Consider the following 19,463-nt stretch of genomic DNA (forward strand, 5'->3'; position numbering starts at 1 on the left):
TAAAAAAAATTATAAATGGGAAAAATTGTGTTTTTTAATGTTAGTGAGAAACAGGGTTGCAAACAATTTATTGAAAATAATTTTATCAATTTTAATTTTTTTTTGTAGTGCCGAAAATCCTTAATAATTTTCCTATTTTTAATTTGAAATACAAATAAAATGCACACATTTTTTTTTTATCAAATTTAATTTATTTATTTTGTAATCCCGAAAATCTTAATTAGAAATCATTTTTTCAAATTTTGAATTCAAAAAAGAGTATTAATAGTATAGTATGAATAATTATAAAAGAATTAAAACCAAATTTGATATTGAAAAAGAGTTTTAATCCCAAAAACTGTATTTAATTTTTAATACCAGAAGGAAAAATTAAAAAAATTACCACCAAATACATCCATATATGTATGTATGTTTGTACAAAAAAAATTTTTTTTTAGTTTTTATACAAAATACCGAATTAAAAAATAAAAAAATATTATACCGAAGCATAAATTAATTAAGAATTGAAAAAAAATGTTTAGGATTAAAGTTTTTTTCGCGTTTGGGTATTTATTTCTACCCTTTTGAAGTAGGCCTCACTCAGAGTCATCTTATTAAATACTATAGAGCAGTAGTCGAAAAACTTACACTTTTACTATAATTTATCAATAATATAATTGATTTTGCATTAAAAACAAGAATTTAATTTCTTACTTAAAAAAAAAAATTTTCAATTTACAACTCCAAGCATATTCGATAAAAAACTAAATATTTCATTTTTAATTCCAATTTTGCAAATGAAAATCAAATTTTCTGAATTTTAATCCAAAATTAAAAAAAAAAAAAGATTCGCAACCCTGGCTATAAATCGGAAAATATTAACAATTACAGTAATTACCCAAGTTTTCCCAAGTTAGCATACAATTAAAAAGTCGTTTTTTTTTTCTTAGAGCAAAAATGTAATCTTTAATACAAACTTTAATAAATTAATATTGATTTATTCAACTGACAGAGACTCGAAATATGCAGATTTTAAGTTACGTACGTGCCTTCAGACAGCCTCATTACGTTAACCGTACAATGTGCACGATCACCGCCATTGCGTGGTATATTATTTTTGTAGGTATGTATGTTTTAATTGTATTTGTATTTAATGCGGACTTTTAATGCAATTGTCTGCTCGCACACTACCATTAACTAAGAAAAAGAATAAAAAAAAAAATTGTACAATATAATGAAAATGTCTTCATCATAATCAACACTATTAATACGATTGTAAAAATTCTCCGTGTGCACACACTCCTTCTCCATAACACTTGCACGGAGAAAGTGTATTTTTTTTATATTTATAAATTACAAAATTTGGAGAAGGATTTCACTTAATACTAGAGTAATGATGACTAAGCTAGGCGCACATTTCATATATGTAAGTAAATTAAATTATTTAATATAATAAATTGCTTAAAATTAATTAGTTAGCAGCAGTAGCTCAGCGTAGTAGAAAATATTTGTATGCGATATTTAATTTCCACAAATACAATACTACTCTGCAGCGTACAAAATATCCATGGGAATTAATTTTCTCTATTTTTTTGTTTTTGTTTTTCCTTCAATAACATAAATTAATTTTTCAATTCTTGAAAATTGCTTGATTTTCGAGTGTGACTGATTGCGTTTTGCAGTGGATGCGATACGAACATGTTTATTTAAGAATATATTATAATTAATCACTAGTTTTTAGTCGTTTCACTGGACCTTCACTGCCTTGCGAGTTGGAATCCTCAGAAAATGGCATGCTAGAAACAAATTCTGTGGCACCTTGGGAATCGCTCACCATAGAAAAACCTGTGAAATAGTGGTAGAGATTTTGTTTTAATACCTAATGCTAATAAATATAACTCTAAATATTATTTATTGATGTTAAGGAAATAAATTCGAATGCAAACATTTGAACTCATCAGTTTGTGTGCTTCGACTCACAGGTGTTCGAATCTTCCGCAGTCAGACCGGCGTAGGGCGTTATTTGAGGTGGTGTTGGCGTGCCTTTCTGCGAATTTTCCTTATCACTCTTATTAACACTGCTCACTTTTTTCTTCTCTGAATTCGATATGGGCACCCATTTGTAAATTTTCATGGTTGTATCACCAATTGTAACCCATTTCTTTTCCCTAAAATTTCAAATTAAGTTTCAAAATTAATTGGCACATTTTACTATTAGCTAGTGGAGGCCATCTTACCAATGTCTCACTTTTTCCACTGCATTCATAACACGTTTGATGTCATCTTTAGCTCGGCTACGAGTTTCCGCACGAACACTACGCGACATTTTCCACTATTTTATACAGTATTTAGGATATTTTGCTAATTTTTTGGTAATTAAATTGCAAGTTTTTCGAAATTTGCTGCTTTAACTTCAACGATGTAAACAGAAAACGAAGATTCGTCGAAAATGGCCGCTAAATGCCGAGTACTACCATATGACAGCTGACCATGCCTTTAAGACGCCTGTACACAAATATTTGTTGTAGTAAACAGATGTGAGCAAATGAATGAAATAAACTGTTTTAATAAAAGTAATGTAAATTTAATTTCTTATTGGAAGAGTGGCTATGAAATATAGTTAAGTAAATGCAAATGACCTTTATAATATAACGTTTTTTCAGAATATTATATTTGGTTCCACGAATTGTTTAAATTTTATACACAGGGACCTTAAGCAAAACAAGAAATCAATAAGTTGTGTTGCTGTCAAAATTTAACGAAACAGAGTGGTTGAATTTGACCAGAACGTCAAAAGTTTTGTAATTTTTTATTTTTTTTATAAACTTTTTATTCAGAAAGGCGCTATGTAATAACATTTTATAATTATACTAGAAACATGTTAGAGAAAAATATTGTTTTATTAATTCCAGAAGTTTGACAAAACAAATTTAAAAGTACTTGCTTATGTTATTGAGTCTTTCTATGAAAAAATATTGTTTAAGTATGTAATATCTGCCAATCAATTTAACATTTAGGTATATTTATTAGATATGTTAACAAAATATTTTAAAAAACCCCAATAAGATAGTGAATACCACTATTATGAGTTTCTTTTCGTTCGTTCCATTTGACGATTCGTTGATTATTTTGAGCATATAACAAAATGCAGCCCTGCAATCGGAGTGGCAAACAAATTTGAGACTTGAGGAAATTGTACGAAAACGAGCGATCGAGCGAATGCGTGTGAATATGGAGCGTTGTGAAAATTCTTCAAATTAATAAATAAATTGTACGAAAAACGCGAACAATTTTATATATATTAATAATAACGCGCGTAGTGTGTGTAATATTTAAAATTTTGTAAGAAGAAAGCTTTTATCTATGCGGTGGTGTCATATTAGAATTTCTTATAGTGCTGTCAGCTGCAAGGTGTAGCGACACGGTTGAAGAAAAACTCGCTGTTGGTTGCCTAGCGCATATACGTGAAGGAAACTCGTCGTCCGTGGTCATTTTCAAGGAGAAACTGCAAATCCAGCAATGTGAAATTCCAACATATATTCACAAATATGTTTTTATAGTTTTATATCTTAAGAATCGTTGCCAATTGATTTGGTTTAAGGGCATAGTTAGACAATGGCAGGCGTAGACGTGAGTTAAACAGTTGGAAAATTCAATAAGCAAGCGAAAAAAAATGAAAATTGGAAGTGCATCATTTGCCATGTTTCGCAAGGGCAATGTGCGGCAATGGCATATTGCTTGAAGTGTAATGTGTAGTTGAAACGAAAGTAGTGGAAAGTGTAGAATTTAAAAAGCTGAATTGAAATACAAAATAAAAGCTTTAAATATATAATACACAAAAAGTCAAGCAGAAAATAAAAAAATACAAAAAAGGCGACAACCAGCGATTGACGTACGAGAATTGTTAAATAGCCGTGCGGTGCGCGTCGGACAACAAAGTGGTGTGCATAATAATGCAAACGGCGGGGTGAAGTGCAATCCGGTTAGTCGAAAAAAGTTTGTGTAAATAAAAAATATACAAAATTTCCCAATAGTAAATGTGTACAAACGTAAACATTTTTATAAAAAAAAGTAAACAAATTACAAATTTTAATTGATCTACCAATAAAGAAATCTAAAAGTGTATATGCAGCTCTTCCTAAATGAAATTTTTTCTCCTTTATATTAACTCATCTAGAAATTTTTCTGACATAATTAAAGCACCATCTAAAACAAATCACATTGGAAAGCGCCCGCTTTAGCTTTGTTATTGTGACTAAAGTGTTTTTACTAGCGTGTATTTATATGCACACCTTGCGCTTCCAATTTTTCTACTGCAACAATTGCCGCTTTACTTAAAATCAACAGCTGTTACCTCATAACTCCTCTATAATTTCAACGTTTGTTTGTGTAAAAAATATCCGTTGTAATCAAAGTAAAACGGGTGGGGAAAAATAATAATTCTATTAGTTTAGTAACAGAATGCCCAAATGCGACATGAAGACTCGCTACATTCCTGCTACATTTGCCTGGATTCTATTGCTGTCCACGACGTTTCTCTTCTTTTTCTATCCGTAAGTATCATATTACAATTAATTATTTAATTATTATGTATATCTTAAATATTCATTACATTAAATACCTATGTGTTCTTTTTTAAGTTATAAATATTCATTTCTTCAATAAAACACAACAATTAAATTGATAATTTTTTTACGACAATGCAAAAATTAGCAAACTTTTCAAAACAGTTTTGTTCAGGTAAACAACTAGGTTTGGATTTCGTAATGTAATTACTTTTATACCAATAAAATGTATATACGAATGATCAGCGAGACTAGTTGAGTCGAGTTAACTATGTTCGGGTGTCTGTCCGTCTGTCTATATTGAAATATTGATCCGAAATTTTGCACACATACTTTTCTCCCAAAGAAATTGGTCGTTTGTCGGAACCGCTGATATCGGACCTTCTTAGCGTATAGCTGCCATACAAACTGAACGAACGAAGTTCTTGTATGAAAAATTTTTTTATTTGATAAAATATCTTGACGATATCTCTCATGGATTATTCTGAAATGCAGCTCTTAAATATCCGAAGAAATTTTCGAGAACCGACCTCTTCATCATATAGCTGTCATGAAAAACGAACAGTCAAAATTACATATGTTATTGTATGAGAACCCTTTTAAATTAATACAATTTCGAAAAAATTTCACATAGATAATTCTTCTAGACACTGCTATAATATCTGAAAACTCAATGGAATTTTTTTTCTATTCTTCTTTTATATTATTTTATTTACATATATAAAATAATTAATTGTACTAAAACATTTGTGCAGATTAGTAGAGCATATTTACATAATAAAAATTTCGATAATTAACTAATTAAGTTCGGCAAACACAAAAATTGCTAATGAGCGACTAGATAGTAGTATACATACACACATATCTATATTATTGAATAAATGCTCACATTACGTATTTTCACTATAGCCAAAATATGTACATACATATGTACATATATAAATATATAAAAGTTTATACACATGGTAAATAGACCAATTCTAGCAAATATTTGCACCGTCTTGAGAACAAAAAACGCAAAAATTTTATTTGTAAAAGTTTGTCTGCCTTTTCATTATCATTTCTATTCAACACTCCGCATAGTAAATAAAACTGTATGGCGGCATAAACTCGTAAAATAAATATATGTCTATGCATGTACTTGATTTTGCTTAATGTGTCGTTATTTTGGCGCAGCCAAAACGTCGTCTTTGCAATCATCAATAGAAATGAAAATAAAACAAGAAAAAAATAAAAAGAAAAGACTGCCTTTGTCTGGTGCAACTAAAGTGGTATGATTTTGGTGTAACGACTGTAGTAAATGCCAAAATGTGAATCGGCATAAGAGATAATATATCATCAAGTGCAGTACGCACTTTCTGCTTTCACATTGCTATATTTGTTCAACTGCTGCATCAAGCCACGTCTGCGCGTTCTAGCGTGCGAAGAGACAGACAGTCTGCGTGTCTGTCTGCTTATGTTTGCCCGTAAAAGGCACAAAAGGAGTGGTGTATCTTGCTTTGGCATCCGGCTAATGGCCATATGTGGCGGAAGAAAAGCCATAAGTTATGGAGTATGTGCATTGAGAAACCGTTATATGCGCTAATTTAATTTTGCAGCATTTACTAAGTAATATTTGTAAAGCGCTTAATTCCTAAAAGTTACAAATGTCATTAAAACTTACAAAAAAAATGAAATTCTTTCTTTATTCATACTTTGTGGTTTTAGTTTACTATTGGTAAGAAATTCACTAATTCGGCACAATCTTAAATGTTAAGTCGCCATTTTCTCAAAAAATATTCTCCATCATACCTAATTCTTTATACCACAACATAATTATCAAAATCATGTCTTGGTATTGAAAACTTATATATTTAATGAGATATTTTTATGAAATGTCCGAGGCAACGGTACGATCTCCAAAGAAATTGTTCCCATAGAACCACATAGGCACATATCATTATCCAAAGGAAAAGTAGAATCGAACTATCATAGAAAACCTTTTATACAAAGTGATCGATCCAAACGGGGTTATATATCTGAAAAAACAGCCCTTGCCCTGATAAAATTCGTGTTAACGTAGAATCGGCTATCGTGAGAATGGAAACGGCTATGCCTCCGGCCTTTCGCCCTTCCTTGCTGCACGAACCTAACATTCTCTCACACTAATTCCACAGCAACCATATTCACAAACTTAAGGAGTACAGACACAGCCGGTGTTGTTCACTCCTCACACAGCATATGAGGACAAGACAAAGAAACGTTAGGGGCAATATAAAAGGCACTACTTCGCATCAATATGGTTGCCTGGATACACTGAAACGCAGACGCTGAAGCTTCAGTTATACCAGAACACTGCACTGCGGACTATAACGGAATGCCTCTTGATGTCTCCTGTCGAACCTCTACACAGTTAGGCACGTATGCTCCACGCAGTTTTTGCTGGAGTATTTTCGTAGAAATTATCCCTGCAGTCACCTGCTTGAAGCAGAACCGCCTCCTAAAAGTATGAAGAGGTTCCCACGACAGTCGTCCGTTTCCACGATAGTCGGGTCTAGGTAACCGGAACGGACCCGGATTTTTTAACCGTCCAAGAACTGTCAATTCGCCGCTACAACAACCACAGCATTCTTCCTCAACTACGTCTACGACATAAGACAATAGGCCAACAAACCTTCGGACGCAATTAACTGCAGAACCATAAACGCCTTCACCGACTCCCTCTCAGTGAACTGTGTAATTGGAGTCAAAACACCAACCGTCGTAGACGACGAGCACGAGCCGTCGAAACAACACGTTTCCGTTGAATGACCTTGATGACAACTTATATGAACATTTGCCACCCTAACGAGGTCTAAATAAAAGTAACAAGTACAACAACAAAATGATCAATCAAAATGCAGTCTTTTTATCTTTTGTATTCGTGAAGGGTATTATAGCTTCAGTGCAACCAAAGTTAGTGTTTTTTACTCATATCTCTACATATCCGTAATGCTTGCCATATCAGCAGTTGCATTAGAAAAATTCCGTCTGAAATCTCAAACTATTTTAGTTGTGATTAATAGCCACCCAACCAAAGTCAGTTATTTATATGTACAATCATACACACATATGTACATATGTATATACGTAGGAATGATAGCAGAGTTTCACTACAATAGTAACTAAAAATACTCGACTTGGTACTATATTTTATCTCGCTTCGCTAGACATTGCATGGAGTCATTATCACGGGTTTATTGTAACATTGCTTTTGCGAGGGTATTTATCAGGCATGTTTTGTTTTATTATTTTAAATACTATGTACATATGTATATGTAAGTTCTCGGAAACCGCATTTTTGAGTTAGCACAAATACAAAATACATATACATACATATATGTAAAATTCCATATTTATCTAAAACTTTGCCTTATCGGTTTTTCAGCGCATATGTTTACTTTCCTTTATTTTTCTTGCTTCTTACCAGTTATTACATAATTTTCTCAACTATTTCGCGCACTGCAAACTTTTTTAATTTTATTATTATTTATATACCCTGTTTGGATTCATTAATCATCAGTTTATCACTCATAATTCCATTATTTATCCACGGAGAAAGTTGTTAAGATATATGATAAAAATGTTAGGTTGATAATATAATCGCAAACTATTGAGACGTTGTCAAAGAATCCAATATTTAGATAAGACGTTTTCTGTATAAAATGATATTTTGATAATATACATATGTACATACATACCATATACATATAGGTTAGGTTAATCTGGGAGGCCAATAAGCCAAGCAGAGATCAGTTTTGGTCCTTTGAGGTACCAGATAAAGTTCATTTTCTATATCCATGAGCAGTAGTCATCCTTTAAGTTGACTCTGTGGCCTCACTATCGATACTTCCCCCAATGTATCATACCCCAGATGATAAAGCGTAGACTTACCAATGTGGGACAAGTGCACAAGAAAAGTTCCATTATTTCCCTGGTGCCTTGTTCTAGACAATTTCTGTAGTCTTCTCGATCTGTCAGCGACCATGATCTTACAATCTCTTCTATCGAGTGCCAATAGGAATTTTGAGCACTTCCGATCTACCGTTTTGCACATGACTTTTCTCTACCAGATCGTTGTATCGACAAAGCATGGGTTTTCAAATGTTGATCGCGTTTCGGGTGTTATCCGTACACCATTCTTCGCAATTTCACCCACTATTTCATTGCCTTTGTGGCCTGGCACCCAGTAGAAGTAAAGTTGCCAGTTTTGTCAACACTTTCCACTGCTGTCCTGCTTCCCAAGATATTTCTAGCCGATATACGATACTAGGTTACTTTTTTAATTGCTGCTTGGTAGTTTACGTAGAGACATTGACTCTGGAATTGTCTGTAGGTGCATTACAGACTAGCTCCACCGTTTTCGCAATAGCAAAGACCTCAGTTTGAAATATATTGGAGTATGGTCTGGCAACTTTAAAGTTTGCCTTAGCCTAACTGTGGGCAGTATATTCCCGCACCAACTCAATCGGCCATTTTCGAGCCATCCATATATAGGGTGATTTTTTAAGAGCTTGATAACTTTTTTAAAAAAAAAAAAACGCATAAAATTTGCAAAATCTCATCGGTTCTTTATTTGAAACGTTAGATTGGTTCATGACATTACTTTTTGAAGATAATTTCATTTAAATGTTGACCGCGGCTGCGTCTTAGGTGGTCCATTCGGAAAGTCCAATTTTGGGCAACTTTTTCGAGCATTTCGGCCGGAATAGCCCGAATTTCTTCGGAAATGTTGTCTTCCAAAGCTGGAATAGTTGCTGGCTTATTTCTGTAGACTTTAGACTTGACGTAGCCCCACAAAAAATAGTCTAAAGGCGTTAAATCGCATGATCTTGGTGGCCAACTTACGGGTCCATTTCTTGAGATGAATTGTTGTCCGAAGTTTTCCCTCAAAAATGGCCATAGAATCGCGAGCTGTGTGGCATGTAGCGCCATCTTGTTTGAAACCACATGTCAACCAAGTTCAGTTCTTCCATTTTTGGCAACAAAAAGTTTGTTAGCATCGAACGATAGCGATCGCCATTCACCGTAACGTTGCGTCCAACAGCATCTTTGAAAAAATACGGTCCAATGATTCCACCAGCGTACAAACCACACCAAACAGTGCATTTTTCGGGATGCATGGGCAGTTCTTGAACGGCTTCTGGTTGCTCTTCACCCCAAATGCGGCAATTTTGCTTATTTACGTAGCCATTCAACCAGAAATGAGCCTCATCGCTGAACAAAATTTGTCGATAAAAAATTTTCGAACCGAACACTGATTTTGGTAATAAAATTCAATGATTTGCAAGCGTTGCTCGTTAGTAAGTCTATTCATGATGAAATGTCAAAGCATACTGAGCATCTTTCTCTTTGACACCATGTCTGAAATCCCACGTGATCTGTCAAATACTAATGCATGAAAATCCTAACCTCAAAAAAATCACCCTTTAAAAGTTTAGAGTGTTGCGCGTAGCTGGCATACCTTTACGCCATCCATCTGTTTTATGTTAACTTTGAACCTTCTTTCCCAGTGGAAAAGTGGGATCATGTAGTCGGTGTTCGTTCAACCCTCATAACCCACCGTTCTATGCCCGAAGGTTCTATATGTGAATTCTCCTGCAGCCAGTAGGCGTTCCGCCGATTTTGCTGCACGGGTTTCAACAGGTTTAGTACCAGTTCAAGAGCTACCGTTGAAGTTGTTCTTAAAGCTCCGAACAAGCTCAATTCATCTGATCAAAGCCTTATAGCATCTAGCTGCTATACAAACTCACTTTTTTATACCCTGTAATGTTTTAAGACATGCACCTGTGAAGGGTATTTATTACAGTTTCAATTCAGCAGAAGTAAGCATTTTTTCTGTGCTTTGCTTTTTTTCTTTCATAGTGCTAATACAATAAATCACAATCTAACAATCCGTCAAAAGTTCTTTCCCATTTACGAACAAGCCATTTTATACCAAACAGCCCGTCTATTCTAAACATTTAGGCAACAAAAAATCATAATATTAATTTTTATTACCGTCAGTTATTTCATTACTACTAAGTTAAGTACGTGCTTCAGGTGTAAGAGCAGCACCTGTCCATTTAGACGTACACACACATGCATACAAATGCATACACCGAAAACATTATTTTCATTTACTCAACATGTCTGTATGTAAGTACGTGGAACTGATTCACTCTGATCCACTTTGTGTAAATAGTAAAACATTTAATTATACTCGTGCTGATTACTATCCGGATAAGTGCATATTTATATACATATTTATAATTATGAAGCGTACAGTGGGTTAAAGTGGCAAACATAAAAATACAATAAATTTAAGTGTCAACGGCGCTAAAAAACACACAACAACAATAAAAATAAATATGCACGACAATATTAAAAATACATGTATATATACATATTTACGAGGCATGTTTGTGTGTGTGCGGTATATTTTTTTACCGATTAACCATTGTTAAGCAAGACAACGATAACATGACAACAACTATGTTAATTGTTGACTGCTTTGTTATAGCAACAGTGGCAAAATATGAGAGCAACAGTCGTGTTTACAAAGCAAAAAAATTACAATAAAATAAATTCACAAAACAAAATGAAAAATAGAAAATAAAAATTTAACAATTTTGCTTGAAATGTCAACAGCAATAATAACCGCAAACAAAAAGAGATTTTGTTTTTTTTTGAAATTTTTCTCCTTTTGTGTTTTGCCCAACAGCAGCTCGAGTTCGCCTGTGCTCGTGTACATATGGATGTATGCCGAGTCGGTTGAAATGTTAGATAGTGAATCAGCTAACAAACTGCCCGACGACTCATTGCCACAATCTGAGCACAATCCATGCTAGCGCACACACACACACAAATATATTTATTTATTTATTGAGGAAATAATGGAAATCGAAACCAAGGCAAAAGCATTTGCACTACCTGCAAACAAACAGACATACTTACACCAGTATGCCCGTCGAACAGAAACAGAAAACAGTAACTGTTACAATAACAGAAGTGACTAAAGCAGTTACAATAATAACACTGTGAAACAATAACAAATGTAATAACATCTGAAAAATCAATTACAGAGAAAATGGCAAATTGCAAACAAGGCGCAGATGCATAAAGTATGGATGTGTGCATGTGTGTGTGTACGTATGCAAATCGAATTGGCAAACAAAAGTGGCAAGTGCAATAATTATTATTATTAATTATACTAAGTAAATATTAAACTTAAAATTATTGACGTAATTGAAAGGGCGACGAAAAAGCAATTCAAAAATTATACAAAACATAAAAAGTATTTAAATATTTGTACTATTTGCAAATACATCCTTTGTTTATATGCATGTTTCTGTACTTCGATAATTTTTTTTCGATATTAAAATTTATTTTTCGCTGATTTTTTTGGAAAAGGTTTGTGTTTCAAACAAACAATAACAAAAAAAACAACGCAAACGGTGTTAACCGACGCTATAATACACTCCTCAAAAACACAAAGTTTCTTAGAAGAGCTTTGTTCGGTCAGTTTGTATGACAGCTATATGTTATGGTGACTCGAACTGATCAATTTCTTGGGGTATTACATCATTATCTTAGGAAATTACTCAGACCAAATTTCGTGAAGATATCTCGTCAAATGAAAAAGTTTTCCATACAAGCACTTCATTCCGATCACTCAGTTTGTATGAGAGCCATATGTTATAGTGACTCGATCTGAGCAATTTCTTCGGAGATTGCACTGTTGCCTTGAATAATAACCCATACCGAATTTGATGAAGATATCTCGTCACATAAAACAGTTTTCTATACAAAAATCCTTCGTCCAAGAAAGAATTGTATCTCCAAGAGCTGTGTAAAATTTCAAGAAGATTGATTCGGTAGTTCTCAAAAAATCGTGACAATCGACTTCAAAAACACAGTATCGAGAAAAACGCGTTCAAAGACGGCGAACTTAACCTCGTTAGCCCCGAGCGCACAAATTCTCAAGGCTCTATCTCCGAAACTATTACTCGGATCAACTTGAAAATTTAGAACAATATTCTAGAGGTGTTGTAGAATATAATAAGACAATAAAAGTTTTTTGAAACCCTTAAACCAATGTAACTCCTTAACCCTGCATTACTAACCTCAAATCATGTCGCATGGTTACTAACCATGGGTCTTATCGACCCTCATTTGTATTATCTATTAAAATCGTTTAAACTTATAAATTGCTAAAACGTATACGTCTTTTAGTATATTGTAGTATTTTATTGTTAAATTTATAAAATGATGTGTTAAAAAATTAATTTATATACTTAAATTGAAATTAAGTTTGTATTCATTACAACATAGCTAATAAAGTGAAAAAAAGTTATCCAGCCAAATTCCGCATAAAATGATAAGTTTTAAAGATATTGACTTCAAATAAAGTGCATTTGAAACCTGAAATATAAAAGTAAAATGTTAAAAAGAAAAATTGGAATGACTAATGCACAAATTTTTCAATTATGTAATCTAATCGACCCAGGCTGTTTTTTAAAACAATTTTTTATGCATAATATTTTACATGTTTCTTATTCTTATTGTTTATAAACGTTTAAATATGTACAAATTTAGATTACATATATATCTTGCGTTAAAAAATATTCTTTATTTTTTGTTAATTTAAAAAGTTTGCGTTTCTGGGTCGATTCCACCCTAAGGTTAGTAATGGAGGGTTAATAGGGTCTCTAACATTTCCCATTGGGTGTTACAAACATAGTGGCAAACATAATATACCCTGTCGAAGGTATAAATATGCAGTGATTACATCACTAACAAGGTTTATTTGCAAATCTGATCAATCTATGAAAAATATTTGATAGATTCGGTTTCCACGCGCAGCTAAAATGGACTAGTCCGAGTCAAATTTGATCGGTTTTTGTAATAATTTCAGCAGTACCCTCTTCAGTGTTAAAAATCCGCTTTCAGGAAAGCAAAAGAAAGTTTATAACATTCATGATCTTAACTTAACTATTTCAAAGAAAAATAAAGCAGTTAATTTTACATAATTTTATTAAGACGGTTTTGAGTGCTCCTTTACATATGTATGTATATACATATGTCTATTTCATCAGAAATCTAAAAAATAACTAACGAAAGGCTAAACCCAGTTATATCTTATCGAAATTACACACAGAACTGTCAAATGACTAATATTTCTACAGTTCCACAATAAAAGCGCACATTCATATAATCCAAGGTAAAGGCGAATTTCCCAATACTGATAAGAGTTTAGTTAAATTTTTTGTCGTATTATTTCATTTTGTTATAATGACCGCAACTAAACTGTTTCTACATTTCCTTTGTTTCATGCGGGTAGTCAGCGCCCGAACCGATGACTAAACCACAGAGCCGGCATACATTCCTACATACATACATACATTTGTATATAAAATACGACAGTAAAAAATTAGTACTGAACGCCAAGAGTGTGTCCATAAAACAATTAAAACAACAGCGTTGGTATTGTAACCCAAAACAAAAAAAAATAACAAAAAACAAAGAAATTGAAAAGCAAATAAAACATATCATGCTTACTCGGCTGTCAAGTGAGCACAACGCGAAAATTGCCAAACCAAATAAATGTGTGTATGTATGTAAGTATGCTTGCATGTGGACACATTTGCGCCCAGCAACAAAGCCTAAAAGCCAATTGTGTGGCATTAAATGAAAATCGTATGCCTTTTCGTTTGCTCTGCGGAACGCCGAACTCATGCGTGCCTGCATATGTCAACGAGTTTGTCGCAAAAAGTGTCTCTCAACGGACTGCCGCACAGTGCTTGCCAACCGAACTTCGTCGCGGACGAAGGCACAGAAGGGCAGCGAGTCATATGACAACAGGAATTAACACTGGACGTGTGTGCAGCACTACCAACCAACCAACTGGTTGTTGCTTCAAAAAAACTGAATAAAAAGCCAACAAACACATACGAATGCGTGTGCACGCTGGTAGTTCCGCTCGTCAGTTGACGTGTCACAAAATGCCATTACTTTTGACTCACTGTGACACCAAACTGCAGTCCGGTTGCGGAGCTTAAGACGTACTTGCAACAACACACCAACGCACGCTGCAGCCGTACTTCCGCTCCACTTGCCTGCCTGCCTGCGTCGGCCTTTCCACTGTTTTCTGCTGCCGTGTTTGCTGTGCTGTTATTTGCTGACGACATGACCATCAACTGGTCATCTTTCCATTCAATTCTCTGCACTTTCGTTTCATTCTAGCATTCATGCCGCTTTTACTACTCGCCGTTTTTGCGTTTGCACTAGTTGGTTTTGTTGTTGTTGCTTTGCGCATTTCAATGTCACCTTAGCCAAACGGCAGCTGACTTTCTGATGGACGTAACACTATACTCGTTTCCATTCAAGCATACACACGTTCGTACATGCATGTGTTTGTGTGCTTGTGCGCTAGTGATTTTTGACCCTGGCCTCGGCGTCGTCGTCGTCGTCGTTCAATACCGATTCAAATGTAAAGGCGACAATTAAAGCTCTGCATGAATGCAAACTCATGCCCCCCTTGGGTATAAGAAGTTCGCTCGGCTGAGCTCAGCTGAATTTTTAAGAAGTGCTAGTAGACAGGGTGGTCTGTTTGAATTGGAGATAGCGGTAAATAACTGTTAGTTTTTTGCAAACTGTTGATAACACGGCTTCTTTTAACATCCACCGGCTATGTAGTCGCTCCCACGATAGTCTAGTTCACTTAAAAGAAATGATCTTTATCCGACCAAGGACTCGAACTCGGCAACATTCCTCAAAATTATATGTACGTGGTTTTTGACGTTCTGATTTAAGGTGAAGGTTCCCCCATCCAAAAAAAAATTACAGAAACCGTAATATGTAATAATCCGAAGGTGTCATGTCTTAAGAATATGAGGCTGTGGGAGCACATCTTCAAACTGCAAAAGCTTTTAGCGAATCATCAAACTTGTATGAGTTCTCGCATTATCCGGGTGGAGCACTTTAACTATTAATGCGATGTAGAAAATTTTGTTCTGAGAAAACATGAGAAATCCGAATGTCGCGTCGCGTTAGATAAATTTAATGTTTCAGCAATCTCTTAAGCTGTTATTCACGGATTTATATAGACCAACGACGTGGTGCAACCTGAAGAGCGCGATTGCTGGAACGAAATTTTGCAAACCAATTCGGGCATTGGCATTCGGTCAACACATCTACGCCTTACTCATCACATAATTTTCGCCTTGCTTGAACTCCATTACGCTTTTAATAGTAAAACAGCAAAATATGGCGAAAATGCTATTTTCAAATATTAAAAAAAAAATTACAAACGAGCCCTACTATATCAGCTGTTCAAATATATAATGGAAAAGCGGTTAACTGTGAAGTTGGCTGTGAAAAACTTCAATAACAGCAGCTGTTATCATGAAACGAAATGACTTAGTGAACGACCCAAAATTTTTGTAAACAATGAGTTTCTTCTTTTGACAATCAATGACTTATTTTTAGCAAATCTGTTCCAATATTCTCAATAGTCAAGTACTCATTAGGTGAATTTCGGGGTAACCCATACCATCAAAAACAATGCACCCTGTTTAGCAAAACCACAAGAATCAGTAACGTCAGAAATTTCGCGGAAAATCATGAAATTTCGTTGGATGACCTTAAAATGAAATTGATAGTCATTGGAAATCATTGGAAATTCAAAGGAAGGCCATATTAGGAGCAAATTTTTACAAACTAAAGCTTTGCGAAAGGTATACTGACCGATTAATTAGCGGAATTCCATTATAATAAACTAGCTCTCCAACTTCCGTATTCCCAGATTTGGCTAACTGGATTATTTCTTCTTTCCCAGACTTTTAAAGAGTCTCACTGAAAAACGAAGAAAATCGATCTCGAAATTTCGGAAAACCTTTACAACATACTTATGGTTTACTTTAGATGAGAATTTTGTCGTACATTCGTTGGCAGGCCAAATAGTTCTTAGCAGATTTAGTAGCAGGGTTCAAAAGTAGGCCGAATTTTTGCTTTGGTCTTAATGCTGCTGCTCCTTGTCCAAATAACTGAAACTGTGACCAACCTAATGGCGAATTGGAATTCTTGTCAAATGCTTATCAACGACAGCATTGCAAATTTTTGCTTGTTTATTGAGTTATGGGACCACCTTATGTAGCTTTGGGGACGTTATTCTCGAAATTTATAAACTGTACTTCCAAAATCTTCGGATTCAGTGCACATGTTCGACTAGATTTATGGTACCCATAATCTTAGAGCTCTTGTTCTATGGAATTCAGCTCTCATATCCGAGCGAGAAATTTGTGAGACTCGGAACTTTTGATATCTTGCTCAGCAAATTCAGATTTCATATTCATGCGACAAGATTTGTGAGACTCGGAACCTCCGATCTCTTATTCTACCGAATTCAGATCTCATATTCAAGCGACAAGATCTGCGAGACCCAAAACTAAGCTTTTAACGTGCGTGAAGGTTTTTGAAGGATTAGAGATAACTTTCTACCGACCATGTAGTAAAAATTAGTTTCATAACATCAAAGCAATATTCTCGTGTGTAATATTATCATGACAAATTAGACTATGTAAACTGTTAGGTTCTAAATGACGGATGTTGATTATTGGCATATGGCTTGCCCACTTAGTTTTTACTTAAATAATTAGACTTTCCGCTTAAACAAAAAATTAGGGAATTAAAATCTCGTTAGAATCTTGAAAATGGAAATATATATATGTTATCTACATATTTATATAGTTAATGCTAATGAGATATCTGCGAAGCATACGGTGAAGAGAAGTTGATTTCTATAAACAAAAACTTATTTTAGTCTCACAAACACACATGCAAACATACTATATACATGCATATATACTATTCAACTTCTATATGTAGATTTTAACTTTTTATTAACTTTGATGCCATCAGCGTTGTAATCACTATTAACAAGATGCCATTAGTCGTTCAATGCCTCCGCGCTGCGATTTAAATGAAGCTCAGCAAAATGATTGAATTCATCACTTTTGAATTGCTAGAGCAACGGAAATGCTATTACAGTGTTTTTTTATCCCACTTTTCTGCTATTTTTATAAATCGCGAATAAAAAGTAATTGTCAAAACTGAATGTCAGCCAGTCATTTGATGCCGTCCATCAGTTGGGTAATTCAATCGTCTGTATTTGAACACTCAATTACTAATTCAAAAGAACAATTGATGATTACACAAAAGTAAAAATAATTTTTGTACAACAACAACAACACCAAGAGCAAAGTAGTGATTAATGCGATTGCTTTACGGTTATGGTGGCATGCGATTTTTTTATCCGAGTCTCGATGACAAAGTGCCCGACAACGACGCTTATTGGCAACTCACGAACCACCCATCGAAATGGCAATAATGACAGCATTTGCTGGCAGTCCGTCCGTAGTGAAGCGCGCGGGGTTTCTGATAAATAACACTTGTTGTTGGTAGCAGCAATTTTCATGGTCAAGCGATAAATTTTCGTACGGCTTATTATAAGTGACCATGAGTGTACTAAATAAATATTGAGTGTATGTAAGCAAGATTATTGAGGAAGACTGCTATTTACTTTCTTTTGTATGTACGGGGGTAACATGATAAAACCAAAGACTTTTCCATCATAAAAATTAATGCCGACTAAGTGTGGTGTATTTTTGAAGAGGTGAAATTTTGTATTCAGATCTCATATTCAAGCGAAAATAGTTGGGACCATGTAACAATTTTAACGTTTGCGCATAGCCTTTGGTCAAGGTCATATCGGAAATAGTCACGAGAGCTACTCGGTTTGATAAAATCAAAGCTAATGTTTGGTTTAGTACCAAACGGGCATGATTCCTTTGTCCTTCAACAACAAGACAAAATATTCTCAAAGTTGTTGTAACTAATTTAGATTGTCTTGTGAAGTTTCAAAGTTCCATTCTCTTTGATTTTTCCTATCGAAAATAGTCGTTTTCTAGAAATTTTCGTTGACATTGGTAGAAATTGATGTCTGAGAATCACAGAGACGTGATATCGGACACGTATTTGGTAATATCAGAATTTGTCGAATATCAGTTTGCGAGCAGGTTGGGAAAAAATCTTAAAAAGGGCGTTTCCCATATAATTTAATGTTGTGGCCAATAATATGCTATTTTTTAAAATGGCATTTTTTAAAATGGCATTTTTTAAAATGGCATTTTTTAAAATGGCATTTTTTAAAATGGCATTTTTTAAAATGGCATTTTTTAAAATGATCACCGCGGCTGGCTCGAACAAATTTCAGTCAAGAGGGCTAAGAGAGACTTTTTGCAGCAATTGGGTCCGCATTTCAGCAATAACGCGCCTAATATTATCTTTCAATCGTCTCGGGCTTATCTGCCTTCACATATTTTAACACCACAAAATATAGTCCAGCAATGTTATAGTCTGTCAAGTAAGAGCGTGGTCGGAATAATTTATTAAAAAAATATTTTATGAAGCTTTCATATTTATGTATACATTGTACACATTACAAATAATGATGCGATTTGGTCAGTAATGTGTTCAGTCACCTTCGGCGTCGATAATTGGCTGGCATCTCCGAGGCATGCTTTCTACTAATTTGACGCGTATTCTAGTGGCAAGGATCTCCAGAGCCGACGAATTTCGTAAGACAACTGCTTCAAAGTGTATGTCCGTCGTCTACGAAGCTTCTGTTTAATATATGCCCACACATTTTCCGTAGGGTTTGCATCGGGCGACTGCGATGGCCAATCCAATGTAACGATGACAGATTGAGTTTTCCACTGAGTACAGAGCTTGCTGCGGTGTTTAGGATCGTTGTCCTCCTGCAGAATCCAATCTTCATTTTTTCTGATGGACCATCGTTTGGCAGATAGCAGTAAAGCGTTTTTGTAGATTTTTATCATTTCATCGGCATTTAGGTTGTCA

The 19,463-nt window shown here is 34.5% G+C and overlaps 2 protein-coding genes across 6 annotated transcripts in view; one reads left to right on the forward strand and one right to left on the reverse strand.

Moving 5' to 3' along the window:
* Positions 1–914: 914 nt before the first annotated feature.
* Positions 915–2,727, reverse strand: LOC105224363 (B-cell CLL/lymphoma 7 protein family member B). 3 transcript variants are annotated; one of them, XM_029549442.2, is made up of 4 exons: positions 2,619–2,727; positions 2,217–2,538; positions 1,960–2,147; positions 915–1,824 (listed from the first exon to the last, which is right to left on the reverse strand). In XM_029549442.2, exons 2-4 carry the CDS (start codon positions 2,303–2,305, stop codon positions 1,703–1,705), a joined length of 399 nt encoding a protein of 132 aa, XP_029405302.1. In that variant the 5' UTR covers positions 2,306–2,538; positions 2,619–2,727; the 3' UTR covers positions 915–1,702. The 3 variants fall into 3 exon arrangements, with proteins under 3 accessions (XP_029405302.1, XP_029405303.1, XP_011200724.1); XM_029549443.2 differs by having other exon boundaries at positions 2,217–2,484; positions 2,619–2,717; XM_011202422.4 differs by having other exon boundaries at positions 2,217–2,710.
* A 433-nt stretch (positions 2,728–3,160) lies between these two features.
* Positions 3,161–19,463, forward strand: part of LOC105224378 (palmitoyltransferase ZDHHC8) — a 104,682-nt gene continuing 88,379 nt past the window's right edge. For all 3 annotated transcript variants that reach the window (XR_007422564.1, XM_049454772.1, XM_049454773.1), the window contains exon 1: positions 3,161–4,532. Coding sequence is in view for 2 of the 3 variants with exons in the window: in XM_049454772.1 (XP_049310729.1) it covers positions 4,441–4,532 (92 nt within the window). In the remaining variant the exon portion in view is untranslated. The remainder of the gene's footprint in view (positions 4,533–19,463) is intronic.

The sequence above is a fragment of the Bactrocera dorsalis genome, chromosome 4 (genome assembly GCF_023373825.1).
Source record: "Bactrocera dorsalis isolate Fly_Bdor chromosome 4, ASM2337382v1, whole genome shotgun sequence".
Lineage (NCBI taxonomy): Eukaryota > Metazoa > Arthropoda > Insecta > Diptera > Tephritidae > Bactrocera > Bactrocera dorsalis.